Consider the following 22,842-nt stretch of genomic DNA (forward strand, 5'->3'; position numbering starts at 1 on the left):
TCCTTTGGCCCTTTACCTTTTCCACCTCTCACTTCCAGCTTCTTACTTCGTCCCCGCTCACTGCGCCTCACCTCTCACCTTCCATCTTGCACTCCCTGCTCTCCCCCACCTTCTTACCCCGGCTCCTTCCCCACTTGCTTTCCAGTAACGATGGAGAGTCTCGGCCAAAAGCGCTGACTATTTATTCCCTTCCATAGATGCTGCCTGACCTGTTGAGTTCCTTCCTGAATTTTCTGTGTTTATGTTGCTCTGGATTTCTAGCATCTGCAGAAGCTGTTGTGACTATAATTTCTACCTGTCACACACCGCAGCCAGGTGGGCAGGTGTCTATCCCGAGCCCAGACGCCCCTCAATCGACCCAGCTTGGGCTGTCCACACAGCTGATAGACTGAAGGGCAATGTGAGGCACTCACCTCGTAATCCATTCAGCTCTCCCACCCAGCAATGCTCATCCTTCTGAGAGATAATCTGAAAGGTACAAGTGTCCACCTCAGTTACATGGAAATAGAGGCTTCGAGAGTCAACAACCAAGCAAGAAAGAACATTGCAAGAATAACCTGAGTTTGCAGAGCACTTGATCGAAAGCAGGTCGCTTCACATGAAGTTATGCAGTCAGCAGGGTCATCAGAAACCCCACAGTGTAACCCCTGCGGCTGAGGAATGGCATTGCCTGCCCATCCGATACTTTTTAACCACTTGTTGAGGAAGGGATATTGCCTTCGCTTCCACATGTTCAATGACTCAGGAAACTGAACTCCTGGCTTGTCTATTTGTCCTGAAACAGGCCTTGAACCTTACAGAACTTCAGACAGAGAGGCAGGAGGCAAGCTGAGAAAAATATTTCAATGTTTGAAGGGCAAGATATTGTTTCCTTGGGCCTCTGAGACCATTCTCTGCGTTCCTTATCCCAGGCAGGGCCAGGGTACTGACAGCTACCGATCTATGCCCACTTCCAGGGAACTATGGACATCGCTGTAGATTCACAGTCCCAGTGCCCTGCCATCTTTTGCTAAAGTTCCCTACACCTATTTGACATCCTAACTTGGCATATCCCCATAAACCCCATACCAACTCTTCGAGATGTACCACAGAAAGCATCTTATCCGGATGCATGACAGCTTGCTATGGCAACTGCTCCTGCCTGAGGCCATAAGGAACCGCAGGGAAATCTTGACACAGCTCAGCACATCAGAAAAGCCAGCCTCCCCTCCATGGACTACACTCTCGCTGCCCTTGGTAAAGTTGCCAACATAACCAAAGATCCACCTATCCTGGACATTTTCTCCTCTACTCTCCTCCCACTTTGCAACAAACTATCACAAAGGAGCGTTGAGATAGACTGAGTGCAGAATAAATTTATGTATGTATGTATTTATTGAAACAAAGCACAGAGTAGTGTTGTTCCTTCCGGTCTTTAGAGCCACACTGCCCAATTTAACCCCAGGACAATTTACAATGACCAATGGACTGAGGAAGGAAACTGGAGCACCCAGAGGAAACCCACACGGTCACGGGGAGAACGTACAAACTCCTTACAGACCGCCACCGGGAATTGAAACTATAATACTGTAAACCGTTGTGCTAACCACTACGCTAAAGCAGTATAGCTACAGAGAAATGGCAGTGCAGGCTGGCAACAAGGTGCAAGGCCATAACGAGCTCAATAGTGAAGTCAAGAGTCCATCTTATCTTAATAGCCTCATAACAACAGGATAGAAGCCTGTTGACCCTTGAACCTGATGGTATATGATTTCATGCTTTTTTATCTTCTGCCTGATGTGAGCAGGGAATCAGAATTAGAATCAGGTTGAATATCACCGGCAAATATCGTGAAATCTGTTATTTTGTGGCAGCAATACACTGCAATTCATAAATCACTATATATAAAATAAGATTAAATAAGTAGTGGAAAAAAAACTACTGAGGTAATGTTGAAGGGTTTATTCAGAAATCGGATGGTAGAGGGAAAGACGATGTTCCTGAATCATAGTGCGTGTCTTCAGACTCCTGTACCTCCTCCCTGATGGTAGCAATGAGAAGAGGGCATGTCCTCAGTGATAAGGTTCTTAATGATGGACGCCACCTTTCTGAAGGTGTTTTGGATTCTGGGAGGTTAGTGCCCATGATGGAGCTGGCAGAGTTTACAACTTTCTTCAGCTTTTTCGATCCTGTGCAGGGGCCCCTCCATGCCAGACAGTGATGCAACCAGTTAGAATGCTCCCCACGGTACATCTGTAGAAATTTGTGAGTGTCTTTGGTGACGTACCAAATCTCCACAAACTCCTAATGAAATATTGCCACTGTTGTGCCTTCTTTGTAACTGCATCAAGATGTTAGGGTCAGGGTACGTCCACAGAGATGGTGACTCCCAGGAGCTTGAAACTGCTCACCCTTTCCACTTCTGATCCCCCGATGAGGACTGGTGTGTGTTCCCTGGACTTCCTCTTTCTGAAGTCCACAATCAATTCTTTGGTCTTCCCGACATTGTGAGGTGTGCCAGTGTCGACTGTCAACGCGGAGGAGATGTTCCTTCCAATCCGCTCTGACCGTGATCTCCTGGCGAGGAATTCAAGGATTCAGTTGCAGAGGGAGGTACAGAGGCCCAGATCTTTGAGCTTGCTGTTTATAACTGAAGATATAATTGTGTTGAACGCTGTGCTTTAGTCTATAGACTTTAGTCTTTAGCCTAACATAGGTATTGCTGTTGTCCAGGTGATCCAAGGCCAAGTGGAGACCCAGTGAGATTGCATCTGCTGTAGCCCAATTGTGTTGATAGGCAAATTGCAGTGGGTCCAGGTCCTTGCTTAGACAGGAGTTGATTCTAGCCAAGTCCAACCTCTCAAAGCATTTCATCACAGTAGATGTACGTGCACTGATGGTCATTGTAGCAGCTCACCCTCCTCTTCTAGGCACTGGTATATTGCGGAATATTGGGAGCTCAGGTTGGCTATTTGGTATTTTTGGTTGATCGCTGAGCTGGGCAAAGTGTTTGCAGACGTTTTGGCTCCAATCGATGAGGCCATCATGAGGGCGCAGTTCCAATGGAGCTCCCTCGAAGCCCACTGAATCAGAACCTTCTACTACTAAACTGCTCACGTTTTTGAACCAGCCACCCAGATCACAACGTCTTATCGCTATCCACTCGAACCCCCGAGGAGTAGATAAGCCGGCACTCTGAGGAGACAACACCCCTCAACTGCTTCTCGATGGAACGTCTGCAAACCCTGTCCCAAGCTCGGCGGTCAACCAAACTTCCAAACTGGTATGACTCGTCCTTCTGAAGCAGGTGGGAACCTCCGACTGCAGCACTGAGAGATTGAAGGTGTCCTTGAACACCTCCCAACAACTGGTTGGCACAGGTTTTCAGAGACCCAGCAGGTACGCCAACAGGGCCTACACCTTGCGAGGGTTCATCCTCTTGAAAGGTGTTCTGACGTCGGCCTCTGAGACAGAGATCACAGAGTCACCGGATGCTGCAGGGATTCGCACAGGTGAATCTCCCTTTCAATGCGTGCATAAAAGCAGTTGAGCCTCATCTGGGAGTGAAGCATCACAGCCATTCACGACGAGGAGCAGAGAGAATATGTATCTGCAGTAAATGGTATGAACGTAAGGAATGCTGATGAACAGAGACCGTGGTTCACTAAAAGCAGCAACATAGATTCGCAGGGTTGTGAAGAGGGCATAAACATCCGTGTCCTCGTAGGTCAGGGCACAGAATATATCAGCAGAATGGTCCAGGCACCGTTGGAGTATTGTGCAAAGTCCCGCTCACACACCAGAAAAAGACGTGGCTGCAGCAGAGGGAACAGAGAGCAGATTTCTGAAGACGTTGCCTGGATTGGAGATCCTCAACTGTGGGGAGGAACTGGATAAGCTGGGGTTGCTTTCCCTGGACCGGAAGCTGAGTGTGACCTGGTGGAAGTATATGAGATCATGGGAGGCAGGGATGGGGTAAATAGTCAAATGTTTTCCCATGGCAGGGGTATTAAAAACAAGAGGCATAGTTTTAAAGTGAAAGCATAATTTAATGGGGATCCGAGGGGTATTTTTTTTCTCATATATAGACAGTGTTTGATATCAGGAATCTACTACTAGAATCAAATACTATTTAAGATGTATTTCGATAGGAAGGTATTTGGACCTACTTAAATACAGTACTGTGCAAACGTCTTAGGCACACATATAAAGCTAGGGTGCCGAAGACTTTTGCTTAGCACTCTATTTGTCAATGTGGAGTGAGAGAGAGTTTATAAATCTGGTGGGAGCAAAGGATGTTTGGAATGGTAAGGGTGCGGCACTGCAGGTGGGGTATGGGACAGGTGGTGGGGGCGGGGGGGGGGTGGTGCGGGTGCAGACCTACCCAGCCCTGAGAGACCAGGCAAGGTCATTTGATTCCAAACAATTGGTTTATTGATCATTACAGAATGGTCTCTCTGATGCTTCCCACTCCCTCCCCTCTCCCTTCCCCTTTTCCCAACCGTGATTCCCCTCTCCCTGTTCCCTTCCCGCTCTCAGTCCACCATAGAGACCCATATCAGAATCAGGTTTATCATCACTCACATATGTCATGATTTGTTTTGCAGGAGCAGTACAGTGCAATACATAAAATAACTACACTACTGTGCAAATGTCTTAGGCGCCCCAGATACGTATATGTGCCTAGAACTTTTGCACAGTACCGTAGGTGTTAATGTGGACAAACAGGATCACTGTAGCTGGACAAAAGGGTCAGCGTGACTGTGGTGGGCAGAAGGGCCTATTTCTGTGTGGTACATCTCCATGACACAGGTTGTTGAGAGCACGCCATTCCAGACTGGGAACTGTGTAATGAGGAAAGGAAGAATAACTAATCTTCCTCTGGAAAAGTGGGGTTCCCTTGGGGAAACGCAACCATCACTGAAAAGAATTCTTCATTAAGATGTAGGGTGAGGGAGCTGAGACAGATTCTGTAGCTAGCATCCCGAATCGATAAAAGGCAAACAACGATGTGCGAGATGGGTGTGATGAATTGGGAAACACTAGAACTTAGTTCAAGTTTAATTGTCATTCAACCGTACATGAATATCCATGAATGCAGCTGAACAAAACAGCGCTACTCCAGGATCATGGTGCAAAACACAGTCACACAAACTAAACCTCCAGTCCAAGACCCCGAATCCATGAACGTTGCAGAGATCTGCAGTCAAACACTTGTCTTCTGCCGTGCAAACACTGGGTGGCAGCACCGACTCCAGCGTGGACTCTGACGCCCGTCTCCTGAGCAGCCGTTAAAGAGGCGACACCATGGCTTGAGGCCTAGTCATCGCTACGACCGACTCCAGCAGCTCCCTCGCCGTCCGCCAATAAATCAGTGAATTGGACTTGCAGCATTCCTCATAGAACATTACGGCATAGGAACAGGCACTTCGACCCACGATGTCGCACTGAACCAGCAACCAAACACCTAATTCAACTAATCCCTTCTACACAATGTCCACATCCCTCCATTCTGTGCATACTCACATGCCCTATCTATAAAAACAGAAAGGTTTGACTGTGAGGAGGCAACAGAGAACTTTTAAAGAGCTCATGGATGAATGATAACAATGGTTCATTCCTGACTTGAGTAAACAGCAGCAAAGGAAGCTAAACTTTGGATTTCAAAATTAATCAGGGATTGTGCTAGAGAAATAAAATGAGAGGAAGATTGCAGAGAACAGAGAAACTGACTGATGGGGGAAACAATTAGTCAAGACAAATGAAGGTTCATTATAGTCAAAAGTGGAGTCTTTATAATGGGGGAGAAAGAAATGGTATCCTTTGTCCATCTTACTTATTTTCTTATTTTTTAATTGATTCAGATACAGGGTGCAATAGGCCCTTCCGGCCCACGCCAACTAGCAACCCCCCGATTTAACCCTAGCCTAATCACAGGACAATTACAATGACCAATTAACTTGCCAATCGGTACGTCTTTGGACTGTAGAGGAAACTGCAGCATCTGGCGGAAGCCGACGTGGTGACGGGGAGAACGTACAAACTCCTTACAGGCAGCGGCAGGAATGTCTAAGAAAGGGCATGGTAGCATTGGAGATGGTCTAAAGGAGATTCACCAGGTTCATTCCTGGGATGGGCCAGTTGTCTTATCAAGAGAAGCTAAACAATTGGAGTCTGAATGCTTTTGGAACTATAATGAGTGAGCGTGACTTTATTGAAAGCCGCAAGGTCCTAAGGAGGCTAGACAGGTTAAATGTCAAGATGTTTATACTAATGGAAGAGTTGAAAGAGGAGATGTAGCTTCAAGGGGATGATCTTTTAAAACTGAAGTACACAGAAATTTCTTCTCACATGGTGTTGTAAATCTTTGGAACTTTCTGCCCTAGAGAGTTGCGGAGGCTAAATCATTAGAAGTACTTTAAGTGAAGATAAATAAAGTTCTGAGGGATTGAGGGTGAAGGGGATCTGGCACACAGGAGAATTTGAGGTTTGGGGTACATCAGCTATAATCTTATGAAACAGGCTTGAGGACCCAGGTGGTCAACTTCTTGCCCACTATCTTCACCTGGTCCATATCCCTTTGCAGGCTCTTTGCATCCTCCTCACCACTGGATTCAGTTTAATTCTTTAATTAGACTGTTTGTTATTTTCTTTGCAGCTTAAAATTAATTACCTGCTTGTATTTTTTTATAACTACATACATACATGTAACTGTGGCCACTGTGCATGTGTATCTCTCTCTCTCTATATATATAACACACACAGTTGTTCAGTGTGTCTCCTAGTGGTTTCAGTTCTTGTATCATTCTGGAAAGCTCTGGAAGATTCTCTGGTCCTGCATTATTTGAATAGAGGCTCTATGATTGGTGGACTCTTATCTACAAATTTGAACGGAATGCTGCTTATCCATGGGTATGCAAAGTGTCCACAAGGCTCTGCCATCTTTTTGCTTCTTCTCTCCTTTCTGTAACTGTTACTGACCGTTTTCAAATTTCTTTGTTCTCTTAACACTTAAAACGATTGTGAAGCAAGAAGTTTTGTGCCTCTTTTCTGACTGCTGGATCAATGCGTCAGAATACAACATCACATTGCTAGCCCACCTGACTTTGAACTGCCAACAGACCTAGTGACAGTACACTGGGATGGGGTGGCGGTGTGGAGATGCATTTCAACCAAAGGAAGTGTAAGGTGCTCCTTCCCTCCGCTAGCCTTGGACAAGATGTAGCACCTGCTTAGCACCCCCCCTCCCCGATCAGGGTCACATGAAGCTACGGTGCATCACAAGTCCTGGTTATGCGAGCACTGATGCCAGGCGGACAATCCCTGAACAGTATTGATAATGGCTGGGATCGCCTGTCTTGTAAAGACACTGCCCAGAAGAAGGCAATGGCAAACCACTTCTGTAGAAAATTTGCCAAGAGCAATCATGGTCATGGAAAGACCACGATCGCCCATGTCATACGACACGTCACATAACGGACACACAATGGCACCCTTCTTTCCATCACAGGGTTCATAACCTTGCAGATCATTGCTCTGCAAACACACACCCACGGATTCTTTAAATATAATGAGGATTTCTGCTTCCATCACTCTTTTAGGCACGAGCAACTGGATGTGATATCTACTGTGAACGACTCTACCTACCGTGATGATGTCATTTTTTCGGAATCCCAGCTCATCGTCGTCATGGCGTTCAAAATCCAGGAGAGCTTTGGCTCTGCGCTTTCGATTTCGGGACACAGCGATGTAGGTCTCGTGGTCCTTCTGATGGCTCTCCATGGAATAATCCGGCGTCAGCTCCTGTGAAGGAGGCAGGTTTATTGAAAGCTCAAATGCACAGTCAGGCAGTGATAAAAAGCTCTCTATAGGTGGAGTGGATTGGGGAGGGGGTAAAGAGTTGTGGGTATATCTAAATCAAGCACAATATATGATAAACGTGAAAATAATTGAATAACTTTGGAATGTCTTCATAACTCCGTGGGTACTGAACAATTTAAGAAAGCAGCCACAGGGAAAAAACTTCATTTTCTTGAATGCAACATAAAGGTTTTCTTGCGAATTTGTCTATCTCTCCCCTTACAAACTGGCTGGGCCAATAGGTACAAAATTGGCTTGGTCCCTGAAGACAGGACATAGCGATGGAGGAATTCTCTGACTGAAGGTCAGTGACTGCAGCGTTTCACAGAGATCAGTGCTGGGCCCACTGTTTGTGATATACAGTAAATGTACATGAAAATATAGGTGGTCTGGTTATTCAGTTTGCGGTCAATGTGAGAATTGGCAATGACTGTGGATGGCAAAGGATACCAGGCCATAGGAGTAGAATTAGCCATTCAGTCAATTGAATCTGCTCCATCATTCAATCATGGATGACTTACTTCTCAACTCCATTCTTTTCTGTTCTTCCCCTAACCCTTAACTCCCTTACCAACCAAAACCTATCAATCGCTGCCTTCAATGTCTTGGCCTCCACAACCCCCTCTTGGCAACAAATTCCACAGATTCACCATATTCCAGCTGAAGAAGTTCCTCACCCCTGTTATGTATCTGGAATAGGATGAGATAAATTGCCGTCATGGTTGGCGCAGAGACGATGGGCTGAAGGGCCTGTTCCATGCTGTACTGGTCTATGTTCTTTAACTCAACCGGTTTGGCAAGCCCCTTGTGCTCAGCCTCGCCCCTCACTTCAGCACTTCACCCCACCACCCACTTCCACTCCCTCTCACACACATTCCTCCAGTACCCTCATTCTTCGCTCTGACTTCTCCAGCTCACTGCCGACACCCCCCCCCCCCCACCCCACACTGGGATCACCACCAGCCCTCAGGAGACACCGCCACGGACAAATCAGGACGCTCCCTACCCCTGAGCACTCACTCCGCTGCAGAGGCGCGGCAGACTGGAAAACACACAAAACTGCTGAATCCTGATGCAGGCAAGACAGCGGCAGGATTCCATCAGGAGCTTGAGGAGACTAGGTACGTCACCAAAAACACTCCCAAATTCCGACAGAGGCTCAGCGGAAAGCACTATATCGCAATCTGATATTTTATTATGTATTCATACTGTAATTCACAATTTTTCTCCATTATTATGTATTGCATTGTACGGCTGCCGCAAAGTTAACAAATTTTTCAACATATGCCGGTGATTCTAAGAGGAACTGGCCCAAAGTGTTGACTGTTCATTTCCCTCCATATATGCTGCCCGACCTGCTGAGTTCCTGCAGCATTCTGTGAGCGTTGGTCTCTGCCACCACTCAACCATTTCAACAACTGGGAAAAGCTGACCCCTGCACTCCCCCAGCAGCCAATGGGTCAAATCATTAATGAGGAAAGGTTTGCATCCTCTCCTGCTGCCAATGCATCTGTGGGGACTCCCCTCGGAGACAGAAACGTCTCACTACCCAGAGCTAAGCCTCTAATCCAGCAACAATAAGCAGGGACACTCCTCTACCTGCTTGCAATCCTAAGGAGCTCTTCTCCCTTGCTCATTCCTGTCCATGGGTAAAAGACCACAAGATATAGAAGCAGAACTGGGCCATTTGGCTCATCGAGTTTGCTCTGCTATTTCCAACATGGCTGATCCATTTTCCCTCTCAGCTCCAATCTTCCGCCTTCTCCTTGTATTCCTTCATTCCCTGACTAATCAAGAATCTATCAACCTCTACATTAAATATACCCAATGACTTGGCCTCCATAGCCACCTGTGGCAAAGAATTCCACAGTTTCACCACTCTCTGGCTAAAGAAATTCCTCCTCGTCTCCATTCTAAATCGACGTCCCTCTATTCTGAGGTTGTGTCCTCTGGTCTTAGATTCCCCCACCATAGGCAACATCCTCTCCACAATCCCTTCTACCAAGACCTTTCATCATTCGATAGTTTTCAATGAGGTCACCCCTCATTCTTCTGAATTCAGTGAGCACAGGCCCCAAGCCATCAAACACTCCTCATACAACAAGCCTGTGAGCATGCTTGCTCTTGCAAAATACAAAAAGCAGGAGCAGAAGGGTGCCATACTGGGTCCTGGTGTGGCAGATTTATCTCATGAGGGGCTGTGCTGACACTGACAGACTAGTGGAAGCCTATTTTTTTATCTTAACCTCTTGTGCTTTATAAGCCGGCTGGGTGAATGTGGGTCACCAAAGTGCACGAGGATCAGGCTTTTGAATAGTTTCTGCAGCCAGTGATCACATCAAGTTTAACAGGGCCCCAGTGCAAACAAGGCTGGTGGCTAATAGAAGATGGGCCTCAGTACCCAACTGCTCCCCCATGTGGTCTCCATGTATAACTACAGCTGTGCGAAATTCTACAGTGTGAAGTTCCAACTGGTGCTATTTTTACGCAGAAATCTGCTTGAAATTTAACAGAGCAAACTTCAATAAATACTGTGAGTATGAAACACAATTCAAAATACTGGACAACACCTGTGGAGAGGTTTCAGGGTGATGACCTACACAGGAAACCTTCCCCGAGAGGTGCGTGATCTACTTACGATGGTACAGTTTTTGGGGTCCAGGCACTGAAAGTGCCGAGCTACTTGAAGGATGGCCTCTCGCAGATCTGCCACCAACTCTGTCTGCTTAATGTTCTTTGCCTTGAGTGCCTCTGCTTCTTCATTGTCCCCTGTCAGCGAGAATGGTGGAGAGAGCAGGTACGTGAGCAGACGAGGCAGCAGAAGGAGGAGAGAGGGGAGTGGGGTGAGGGAGTGGGAGGACTGCAACGGTAGAGAGAAAGGGAAGGGGCAAGAAGTGGCGGGAAATAGTGAGGGGAGAGTTGGGGGGGGGGGGAAGAAGTATTCTAGGGAAGAGAATAATGCCCAGAAGGGGTGCGGTGAGAATTACATTTTTAATTCTTAATATTTTTAAGAATATGTTTGTTTATTTATATTCTGGTACTTTATGGGTACAGGATGCTATTCAGCCATCAATTCTACCTCTGGTTTCAGCATGGACTAGATGGGCTGAAGGGCCTGTTTCTAGGCTGTACTTCTCTATGACTCTGGGTTGCAGTTTAACTCCCACCTTCTCCCCAGAATCCTGTGAATTCCTCTTCTCCGTGTGCGCCTCTTTCCTAATCCTGTTTCCACGAGCCCCACAGGGAGGAAGTTCCCGGTCACATCTCCCAGCTGTAGAAAGGTTTCCCCTCACGACCCCTGCATCTTCTGAACTCTGTGGACATCCTGGCAATGTGCTCTAGGTGTGATCTAGCCAGTGTTACATAAAAGGGTCCACATAACCCACTTGCCCTTGTGGTCTGCACTTCTAGTTAGAAGGAGCAGGATCCCATTTGCTTTCCTAACCGCTGCCTCAACGTGTCCTGGGCCTCTGGTGAACTTAGAGAAAGGCACTCCCAGATTCTCCGCTGGCGCACGCTCCTCGTTACTCTGCCATCGCAGAGATATTCTCCCTGCTCATACTGGCCTGTAGTATTCACACTCCTCCAAGTTCCATCTGCCATGCCCCCTGCCCACAGAGCCAGTGTGCGGACATCCTCTTGCAGTCTATTCCTGTCCTCCTCACTGTTCATCTTTTGTCTAATCCAGGGGTACTTAACCTTTTGTATGCCATGGACCCCTTTGGCAGACCAGTGGAGCCCATGGACCAGCCATGATGAAATGGCAGAGCAGACTCGATAGGCCAAATGGGCTAATTCTGCTCCTATATCTTATAGTCTTATAATTGAAGGAAATGCTAAATTTCAGTTAGAGGTGAGTGAAAATAAACATGCTAATTCCTTCTCATCCAAGTTCACGGACCCCCTGCTCTAATCCACAACTCATCGACATAATTATAGAACTTTATGCTTCACACGTGTTTAAATTGCCAATTCACTCCCGAAGAGAGCACAGATGCCAGCAGTGACCCGGGAGCTCTGCTGTCAACCGGTCACTCCTCCCACCCTACAGCTGCTGACCCTTTAAATTCCTCTCAGCCCCAATCTCCTGCCTTCCCCCCTAGAGCAGGGGTTCCCAACCTTTTCTATGCCGTGGACCAATGCCATTAAGCAAGGGTTCTGTAGACCCCCTGATCTGGGACCAAACATCCAGAACTGCATCATCTTCCAAGATTAGTAACAACATTTCACTTCCTTTCCCCATTCCTGCGTCTTTCTGAGCACCTTGAAGGTTAAGTGCACAGCCCCGTCCTTTCATCAAGTCCGGTATCAGTTGGTGACTCGACATCATAATCCTACTTGGCCTATTCGTGCCGATAGCTCAATAACACTATTCACAGGATCCTGTGCTTGTTCACAAACTTTCTAAACCCAGTTTGTATTTCCTTGTTTTCTCTCTGAACTTGCTTCCATCCAACATGCTCTATTCCTTTGAACAACTTATTACATTTTTAAAAAATGATACAGCAACAATTGTCAGGGAAATACAGCTGCTTTGCTGTGTTGTTTTGGATAAGATGCCTCAAGGTACTGGAGTGAGGAAGAATCACCTCACTGAAACCTATCGGAAGTTGAAAGACCTTGATGGAGTGCATATGGAGAGGATGTTTCCTGTGGTGGGGGGAATCTAAGACCAGAGGATTCGGTGTCAGAATAGAGGGGCGTGCATTTAGAACGGAGATGAGGAGGAATTTCTTTAGCCAGAGAGTGGCGAATCTGCAGAATTCGTTGCCACAGGCAGCTGTGGAGGCCAAGCATTTGGATACATTTAAAGCAGGGGTTGATAGATTCTTGAGCAGTCAGGGCATGAAGGGTTACAGGGAGAAGGCAGGAGATTGGGTCCGAGAGGGAGAATGGATCAGCCATGATGAAATGACAGAGCAGACTCGATTCTAATCCTGCTCCTATATCTTATGGTGTAAACACTTCCATTCAGACCAGAGCCTAGGTTGCACCACAGACAGAAAGTTGGTAAATAACAGGGAAAGGGAAAAGATTTGTCAAAAATGGAGAGAAATGTACAAGAAGACAAGCTGGATCTCGTTTACCTGCAGCTGCACGAGCCCGTGATGAGGAACTGCTGTGTGCTAGTTTCTGCTGAAGCATGACTACAGGACAATCATCTTCCTACAGGCCGTAACTCTCAGGGACTTGGGCTTTATCATTCTTATTATTTTCGTGACAGTATGTTTTACTTTTATTGTAATTTTATGTGCTAACTGTGCCTTGTGCTGTGTGTGACTGCTGGGACTGTGTTTCGCCCCTTGGCCCTGGAGCAACACTGTTTCATTTGGCTGTATTCACGTGTATGGTTGAATGACAATCAAACTTGAACTTGAATTAGGTGTGTTTCCTTTGGTTTGTACAAGGACCATTGCTTTCAGCGAGTAATATAATATGGGAACAGGCCCTTCGGCCCTTCATCTTCGTGCTGACCATCAACAACCCTATTTACACTAATGTTACATTAATCTCATTAACTCCCCTGGAACTGGACCACTCACTGAGCAATTAACACACCAACCCGACTGTCTTTAGGACTTTGAAGGAATCCAGAGAACCCTGGGTCACGGGAAGAGCGTGCCGATTCCAAGGTCAGGGTTGAACCCGGGTGGCTGAACTGAGAGGCAGCAGCTTTACCCACTCTGCCACTTTGTAGGAGAGCAGCATCCATCATCAAAGATCCCCACCACCCAGGCCACACTCTTTTCTCCCTGCTGCCATCATCAGGCAGAAGGTACTGGTGTCCCAAGTCTCTCACCAACAGGTTCAAGTACAGTTACTATCCCTCAACCATCAGGCTTCTGAGATATTCCCACAACCAATGATCTCACCTTATCTTGTTATTTCATGCTCTCGTTGTCTATTGCTAATTTATTTATATTTACATTTGCAAAGTTCGTGGCTCATTGATCCTGTTTACAGTTACTGTTCTATAGATTTGCTGAGTATGCCCGCAGGAAAAAGAATCTCAGGGTTGTATGTGGTGACATGTATGTACTCTGATAATAAATTTTACTTTGAGTTTTGGACTTTGCACTCTTCTCTTACTGCACAGACGATTAGGATGGATATAAGGGCACAGATCTCAGAAACACGAGACCTGAGGCAGGCAAGCAAGGGCCACTAAAGTGCTACATTTTGGCAAGGGCAGATTAAACTTAATGCTGAAATTCTAAAGTGCTACATTTTGGGAGCAAGACTGGGACGAGGCGCAATTCTGAATGACGGGTACAAGAACAGAGAGATCTGGAGCTACAAGTGGATAGTTCATTGAAAGGTGTAGAGTGACAGAGGAAGCGATTTATAAAGCATACAGATCCTGGAGTTCACTAGCTTATCCTCAGGTAAAGTACTGCAGGGTGTCGTTTCCACTTCAGGAATGATGTGAAGGCTTTGGAAAAGGCGTGGAAGTGATTCCCAAAGAGATTCCAGAGATGAATTGAGTAGAGCAGCTAAGGTTGTTCTTGTTGGAACAACGTCATGAACCCTTCCGACCAGCAGGGGATGTCACATTGTGGCAGATCTCCAAGCTCCTGAATGTAATTTATCTGAGTTCATTAGAGTTGTTTAATAACTACTTTTATTATTAGGCTCTCACTGTGCTTTTCGTCACACTCATTAAGTGATTACGGTTTCCCTCTGCTTCGCGTGATTTGTTTTTAATTTCGACCTGCACAGGTTTCCCATGTTTTATCACAAAGCAAGAGGAAGTCTGCTGACGCTGGAAATCCAAAGCAACACACACTAAATGCCGGAGGAACTCAACAGGTCAGGGAGCATCCATGGGAAAGAGGAAACAGTCAACGTTTTGGGCCAAGATCCTTCATAAGGAAACGTCGACTGTTTACTCTTTTTGACAGATGCCTAGCTTGCTGAGTTCCAACAGCTTCCTGTGTTTTACAGTATGTTCTATTTAAGGTTATCCTGGACCAGTACTCATGGCTGAATTCTGGATTCAGGTTCTGTGTGCTCGTCCCCAGTGAATGAGCTCTTAATTTGATTGCTCCTTGCATTATTCTCCAGATAGATCTTCCTCGTTAAGTTCTACCATCGAGCCCTGAGTCTGCAGATCGTTACAAACAGCGGAGGTTGCAAGGGGGTCTGGTATAGGTATATATCAAGGGTATCGAGAGAGCCCTTGAAAGGGGAAGAAAGGGGGGGCAAGTGAAGAACCAAGAGTGACAGGACAGTTTTGTTACCCCTCCTGCTCATTGGCTGGGGGTCTGAGACAGATTCAATTACGGTGTTTAAAAGCGATTTGTGTCTGCAGGGGAGAGTTGTTGCTGGCTGTGGGGAGATGGAAGGGAGGAAGGAGAGGATGAGTAGAACTAGTCCTCCTTTCACACTGAGATTCAGGAAAATGCAAGTGTGCGTCTCAGAACAGCAGAAAGTGAATTTACCGAAGAGCAGAGCTCCCAGGCCGGACTTCCTGCGCTGGGACTGTCGTCGAACTATCTGGAAATGAAGACAAAGGAATGAGAGGCCACGGTAAAACACTGCTCAACCTCAGGTTGACTGAAAGCAACAAACCCAGAGCTCAGCCCCCAGCATCTTCTTTGCAGAAGCATCTCCGGGAGGCTTAAGAGCCTCCTGGACAAGGCCAGTGGACTGGCCACGGCATCAACACAAACACTACCTCGCTCCGAACCGAGGCTAGTACCCAGTTTACAGACCACACTCGGCCAGTCTTCACAGAGCGCAGCCGCACTAACGCGAGCATTTCCGGACCCAGTCCCTCAAAAGCCACGGACCCCTTACTCCCAAATCACTTCCCCTGCACCCACCCATTCCCAGCTCCTGCACCTTTACTGCTGATCCCACATCAGTATGCCCTCCATTGCTTGCCCGCCTACACAGCCCTTGCAGTGTGTCCAGCCTCCCTCCCCCTCCACCCCTTGTGCCACAATTACTCCCTGTCCCTTCTATGACTCTGACACCCCCCCCCCCCCCCCGCCGTTATCTCCACCCCATACCTGCATGTTGCTTGGGCTCCCTCAGTCCCCCTGACCTCTCACACCAGAGCTTGCTCACACGAGGCACAGGACTGTTTTACCCTCATCCTCTCGCGGAAAGACCATCACACCCTTTACACCACCAGCGTCCCGGACAGAAAGCCCTGCCTGGTCACTCACCTTGTTAAAGTTTGGCAGTGGCGACTGGGAGTTGTTCAGCTGGCCCTGCTCTGCTATCAAATAGGCCAGATGTTTGCTCCTCTGCGCTTCAATCACCCCATCTGTCAGTGACCCAGCGATCTTCATCGACTCCTGAAGAGAAATCATCAGTTGTTTAATGCACAAATCTGCAAGCGGGAGGCCAGCTGACAAAATAATCTCAGGTCATGTTTAAAATGGTTTGGACTGGGCTATAGAGAGGGTAAAGCACACAGACAGTTGACAGTGGGGAGTAGGGAGTGGGCTTCACCCCCAACTCCTCCAGCCTGCTCCCATGGTTGACGAGGCCACTGCTGATGTGATCTGGGTCTCAGCTCTACCTTCCTGTCCATTCCCTACAACAACATGGAATAACCATTTATCACAGCCTTAAATGGACATTATGTGACAGGCACAAATTGTCAGCCCAGTTTAAATGGGTAGCCCCTAATTCTGAAACCACACCCCTTGTTCAATCTCGAAGAAGCACCTTCTCATTGGCACTCTTGGAATCTGGCCCGTTTCTGCAAGACAACTTCTCCTTCTTCTAAACTTCCAGTGAGTGTAGACTTCCTCCACTCAATATGTCAAACTTGTCACCCGCCACCACGCTTACTCACAGGTCAAGGACCCTATCAGTGGTGATAACCATCGCTGGAGAGGTTCTGTGCAAACTAGGGTGACCACAATGAGGTTGTTGCTGCTGAATAAACTGACTTTTTCCATCTGGAAGTTCCCAAACATTTCCGAGTCTGCTTGAACATTCTCTAAAGCCAAATTAACCATTCATATGAATGAAATAGCTACCAGGTGACTGGCTCACGTTACCCAAGTGTTCCAGTGATTTATCACATTTGGAGAACTACACTGAATACAGATCTAGACTTACTTAACCATCAAGGTGATGAGAAATCGACAACTTCCTTCCACCTGCGTAACACGCTGTGCTTTAAGAGATCCTAGACCATAAGACATTTGTGCTGAATCAGGCCATTTGGCCCATCAAGTCTACTCATTTCATCATGGCTGATCCATTTCCCTCTCAACCCCAATCTCCTGCCCTCTCTCTGTAACATTTCACGCCCTGACTAATCAAGAACCTATCAACCTCTGTCTTGAGTATACCCAGCGACTTAGCATCCACAGCAGCCTGTGGCAAGGAATTCCACCAACCTCTGGCTAAAGAAATTCCTCCAAATTCTTATTAATTCCAACAAGTAAAGGCCTGGAGCTCCTCATAAGGCAAACCTTTCATTCTTGTGAACCTCCTTTGAACCCTTTCCAATTTCAGCACATCCTTTCTGAGATATGGGGCCCAAAACTGCTCACAATACCCCAAGCAAGGCCTCGACAGTGCCTTATAAAATCCCAACATTACATCTTTTCTTTAAGTAAGGGACTTCAAACTACTGACAAATCAATGACAGATTTAGTTCTCCTTTATCACCTTGCACTACAATGGACTTGTTTCTTTGTTCTGTGTTCTTTTTTTGATAAAAGCTATCCACAATTTGTTTATCTTGTGATGCTGCTCCAAGTTAAGTTTTTCTTGTGCACGGTCTCTTGACTTTAGCACACTGGTTGAACGCCCAAATTGGTGTGGTCTTTTATCAATTCTGTTATGGTTATTATTCTATTACGGATCTATTGAGCATGCCCACAAGAAAATGAATCTCAGGGCTGTATGTGGTGACATATACGTACTTTCATGATAAATTTACTTTGACTTCAACGTGTACTTGACTTAAACTCAACTTTGACTTTATTATCAGCTTCCTTCTGTCTAATGACTGTTTCAAGTTAGCATTTTACTGGTCTTCCTCTCCATATTCACAATAATGTACTTTACAGCAACATTAATTCTATATAAAAGGTTCAAGTTATTTATTAATGATCTACTTCTCCCTTGTTTTAATTATTTAGTTCTTCCTACATGTGCAAAACATGTGCTCTAAGCAGTCTATTACTGATTCACCCTGTCCTTAATAGTTGATGATTATATTGTAATTTATGTATTTTTATACTCCTGAATCATACAGAGCTTTAAATAATCAATGAGTGAACCACTGAAAATTATGTTCTGACACTTGTCTTGCCCCTATCTGTACATGACCTGTATCCCACTCAATTCTTTAATAGTCCTTTACACTGTTCACAATCCCAGCAATATTAGTGTCATTCACAAACTTGCTGATCCACCTATCTATATTTTCATCCAAGTCATGGTTATATGTCACAAATACGGACTTCATAGCAGCCTGCCACCTGTCCTCTCTGTCTTCTATGGGAAAGCTGGTTCGGAGTTCTAACTTGCAATTCACCCTGGATCCCGTGGATCTTTGTATGACTTCCCTGCCACTGACAGGAGGCTCACTGGCCTATAATTACCTGGATTATCCCAATTTGCCTTCTTGAGCAAAGGCATAATGTTTGTTACTCTTCAGTCCTCTGGGACCTTGCCTATTGCGTGAGGACACAAAAAGATCTTTGTCAAAGCCCCAGCAACCTCCCCACTTGCTTCTTTCAATATTCTGCGGTATATGCCATTAGGCCCTGGGGATTTATCCACCTCCATGCTTTTCAAAAGACACAACACTCCCTGCTTCTTAATTCAAAATGTCCCAGCACATTAGCATGTCTTACTTTGTTTTCACATTCTTTCAAATCCTTTTCTTCGGTAAATACTGATGCAACACACTTATGTAGAACCTCAGCTACATGTTCTGACCCGAAGCACAAATTCCTTTCTTTAACCTATACATAACGCATTAAGCTTCAAATGTCCATGACTGAATTTTCTGTCACTTGCAGCGTTTTATTGTTAATTCTTGCTGACTTTCTCCAGTGTAACCCAGTCCTTTGTTACCTGCTACTGATTGAGGTCTCCTCCAGTATTATAGGGTAATTATCATAAAATCATTCAGCACAGAAAGAGGCCCTTCAGCCCACTCTCTCCATGCTGACCATCGAGTGCACTTCTATTTCAATCCCATATACCAGGACTTTGTTTGTAGCCTTTTAAACTTCGGCCACTCAAGTGCTGGTTCAGATATTGTGAGAGTCTCTGCCTTCACCACCTTCTCAGGTGGTGCATTCCAGATTCCAACCGTCCTCTGGGTGAAACAACTCCTTATATTCCTTCTAAAGCTGATACCTCTAAACCATGGGTTCCCTACCTGGGGTCCACGGACTCCTCGGTTAACGGTAGGGGGTCCATGGCATAAAAAAGGTTGGGAACCCCTATGCTCTCTGGTTTTCGATACCTCTGTTCCAGGCATGCTTTCCCTGCCTATACTCGTGCTGTTTGTGATGCATTACGTTCTTTCTACTTCATTATTCTCCACATACTTACTCACTGCCCATTATGCCAGTGGTGCTTAGGGCAGCAATAAAGTTTTCTCAATGCCGTTTCCATAACAACTGTTTTTTGTCCAGTCAGGGTTGGTAGCCCTGAGCTGAACCCCCAATTGGTGGACCAATCTTAGTCTGCCCTCTACCCTTTGATCTGTGGGCATTTGTGACCCTACAAGGCCCTGACTCCAGCCAACATGGCTCTCTGGGTCATTGAGGCACGCAAGCCTCCAAACCCTTCGACAAGGTTGTGATCCTCTTGGAGGATTCACCACTTTAGATCTTTAGACATAAGAGCAGAATTAGGTCATCTGGGCCATCAAGTCTGTTCCATCATTCTATCATGGCTAATTTATTATCCCTCTCGACCCCATTCTCCTGTCTTCCCCCAAAACCTCTGATGCACTGATTAATCAATAACCTATTAACCTCTGCTTTAAATATACCCTGTGAATTGGCCTGCACAGCGATCTGTTGCAATGAATTCCACAGATTCACCAAAGAAATTGTTCCTTCATCTCTGTTCTAAATAGATTTTCCTCAGTTCTGAGGCTGTGCCCTCTGGTCTCAGACTCCCCCACTACAGGAAACATTCTCTCCACATCCACTCAGTCTAGGCCTTTCAATATTCAATTGGTTTCAATGAGATTCCCCCTTCATTCTTCTAAACTCCAACGAGTGAGGACCCAAAGCCATCAAATGCTCCTCAGATGTTAAGCCTTTTATTCCTGGGATAGCTCTCGTGAACCTCCTCTGGACCCTCTCCAATGTCAGAACATCATTTCTTAGATAAGGAGCCCAAAACTGCTCACAATACTCCAAGTGCGGTCTGACTAATGTCTTTTAAAGCCTCAGAATTACATCCTTGCTCTTGTATTCTAGTCTTCTCAAAATTAATATTAATACTGCATTTGACTTCCTCACCACCAACTTAACTTGCAAGTTAACCTTTAGGGAATCCTACATGAGTACTCCCAAGTCCCTGTGACTCTCTGATTTTTGAATATTCTCCCCATTTAGAAAATAGTCCACACCTTTAATCTTTCTGCCAAAGTGCACGGCCATGCACTTCCCAACACTATACGCCATCTGCCACTTCTTTGCCTATTTCCCCAATCTGTCTAAGTCATTTGGCTCCCTTTATTCCCACTCTCTGCCTCTTGCCAACCAATCTCTATCCATGCTATTACTGATTTTTTCTGTAACACTATGTCTCTTATCTTGTTAAGCAGCCTAATGAGCGGCACTTTGTGAAACGCCTTCTGAAAATCCAAATAAACAACACCCACTGACTTCCCTTTGTCTATTCTGCCTATTATTTCGTTAACGAATTCCAACAGGTTTGTCAGGCAAGATTTCCCCTTTAGAAAACCATGCTAACTTTGACGTCCAACGTACTCCAAAACCTTATTCCTTAATAAAAGACTCTAACATCTTTCCAACCACCGAAGTCAGGCTAACTGATCAATAATTTTTCTTCTGCTTCCTTCCCTTCTTAAAGAACGGAGTGACAATTTTCCAGTCCTTGGGAACCATTCCAGAATCTAGTGATTCTTGAAAGATCATTACCAATGCCTCCAGAACCCTGGGGTGTAGTCCATCTGGTCCAGGTGACTTAACTACCTTCAGACCTTTCAGCTTCCTAAGCACCTTCTCCTCAGTAATAGCAACAACACTCACTGCCCCTGATACTCTCACATTTTTGGCATTCTACTGGTGCCTTCCACAGTGAATTTGTGTATTCAGTTTGTCTGCCACTTCTTTGTCTCCCATTACTACCTCTCTAGCATCATTTTCCAGCAGTTCGATATCCATTCTCGTCTCTTTTACTCTTTATATATCTGGAAAAACTTTTTTATATTATTAGCTAGCTTACCTTCATAATTCATCTTTTCTCTCCTAATGGCTTTTTTAGTTGCCTTCTGTTGTTTAGGAAAAACTTCTCAATCCTCTCCCTTCCCTCTGTTTTTTGCTATATTATATACCTTCTCTTTTGCTTGTATGCTGTCTTTGACTTCCTTGTTAGCCACGGTTGCCTCATTGTTCCTATGGAATACTTCTTCATCTTTGGGATGTATCTTTCCTGTGCCTTCTGAATTTCCTCCAGAAACACCAGCCATCTGTTCAGCCATCATCCCTGCAGGTGTTCCCTTCAAATCAACTTTGGCCAGCTCCTCTCTCATGCCTCTGTAATTCCCTTTACTCCACTGTAATACTGATACATCCAATTGTAGCTTCTCCATCTCAAAATGCAGGATGAATTCTATCATATTATGATCACTGCTTCCTAAGGGTTCCTTTACCTTAAGCTCCATGACCATTTCATAACACCCAATCCAGAATTGCTGCTTTCCTTAGTGGGCTCAAACACAAGCTCCTCTAAAGAGCCATCTCATAGGCATTCTACAAATTCCCTGACTTAGGATTCAGCGCCAACCTAATTTTCCCAATCTACCTGCACTGAAATCCCCCCATGATAATCGCAACATTGCCCTTGTAAACTGCCTTCTCTATCTCCCATTTTAATTTGTAGCCACATCCTAGCTATTGTTCGAAGGCCTGTGTAATAGGGTCTTTTTACTCTTGCAGTTTCTTAACTCTACCCACAAAGATTCTACATCTTCTAATCCTATGTCACCTCTTTCTAAGGATTTGATTTCATTTTTTACAACAGAGTCAGCCCCTCTGCCTACTTGCCTGTCCTTTCGATACAACGTTAAGCTTCCAACTATGATCTTCTTTCAGCCACAATGTCATACCTGCCAACCTCTAACTGATTATTTGCCTTATTCCGTATACTGCATGCAAATATAACCCGTTCAGTCCTGTATTCACCACCCTTTTGATTTTGGCTCCTGGTTACACTTTAACTCATCCCACTGACTGCAATTTTGCCCTCTCATCTGCCTGTGCTTCCTCACAGTCTCACTACACACTGCATCTGCTTGCCCGCCAACTGCCTCATCCACAGCCCCATCACTCTGGTTCCCACCCTCCTGCCAAATTAGTTTAAACTCCTCCCAAAAACTCTAGCAAATCTGCCCCCAAGGTTATTGGTACCCCTCGGGTTCAGGTGTAACACGTACTTTTTGTACAGGTGATCTCTTCCTCAGAAGAGATTTCAATGATCCAGGAATCTTAAACCCTCCCCCTGCCCCAATTCTTCAGCCATGCATTCGTCTGCCAAATCATCCTATTCTTACCCTCACTGGCATATGGCACAGGCAGTAATCCAGAGACTACTACCCTACAGGTCCTGCTTTTCAGCTTTCGGCTTAACTCCCTATATTCACTCTTCAGGACCTCCTCCCTTTCCCTACCAATATGTACCACGACTTCCTGCTGTTCACCCTCTCCGTTTAGAATGCAGTGGACTCGATCCGAGGCATCTCTGACCCTGGCCTTGGGAAACAACATATCATCTATGTTGCTATCGATGCAATGCTCCTCAGACAGGATG

General features: G+C 45.8%; 1 protein-coding gene across 1 annotated transcript in view; it reads right to left on the reverse strand.

Annotated features, from left to right (window-relative positions):
* sgsm3 (small G protein signaling modulator 3) overlaps nt 1–22,842 on the reverse strand; it is a 115,312-nt gene that overhangs the window by 28,259 nt on the left and 64,211 nt on the right. The window contains exons 13-17 of the mRNA XM_073033464.1: nt 16,014–16,145; nt 15,282–15,336; nt 10,478–10,608; nt 7,627–7,782; nt 414–468 (exon numbers count right to left, since the gene is read on the reverse strand). Coding sequence (XP_072889565.1) covers nt 414–468; nt 7,627–7,782; nt 10,478–10,608; nt 15,282–15,336; nt 16,014–16,145 — 529 coding nt within the window. The remainder of the gene's footprint in view (nt 1–413; nt 469–7,626; nt 7,783–10,477; nt 10,609–15,281; nt 15,337–16,013; nt 16,146–22,842) is intronic.

This window comes from Hemitrygon akajei, chromosome 31 (assembly GCF_048418815.1).
Source record: "Hemitrygon akajei chromosome 31, sHemAka1.3, whole genome shotgun sequence".
Taxonomy (NCBI): domain Eukaryota; kingdom Metazoa; phylum Chordata; class Chondrichthyes; order Myliobatiformes; family Dasyatidae; genus Hemitrygon; species Hemitrygon akajei.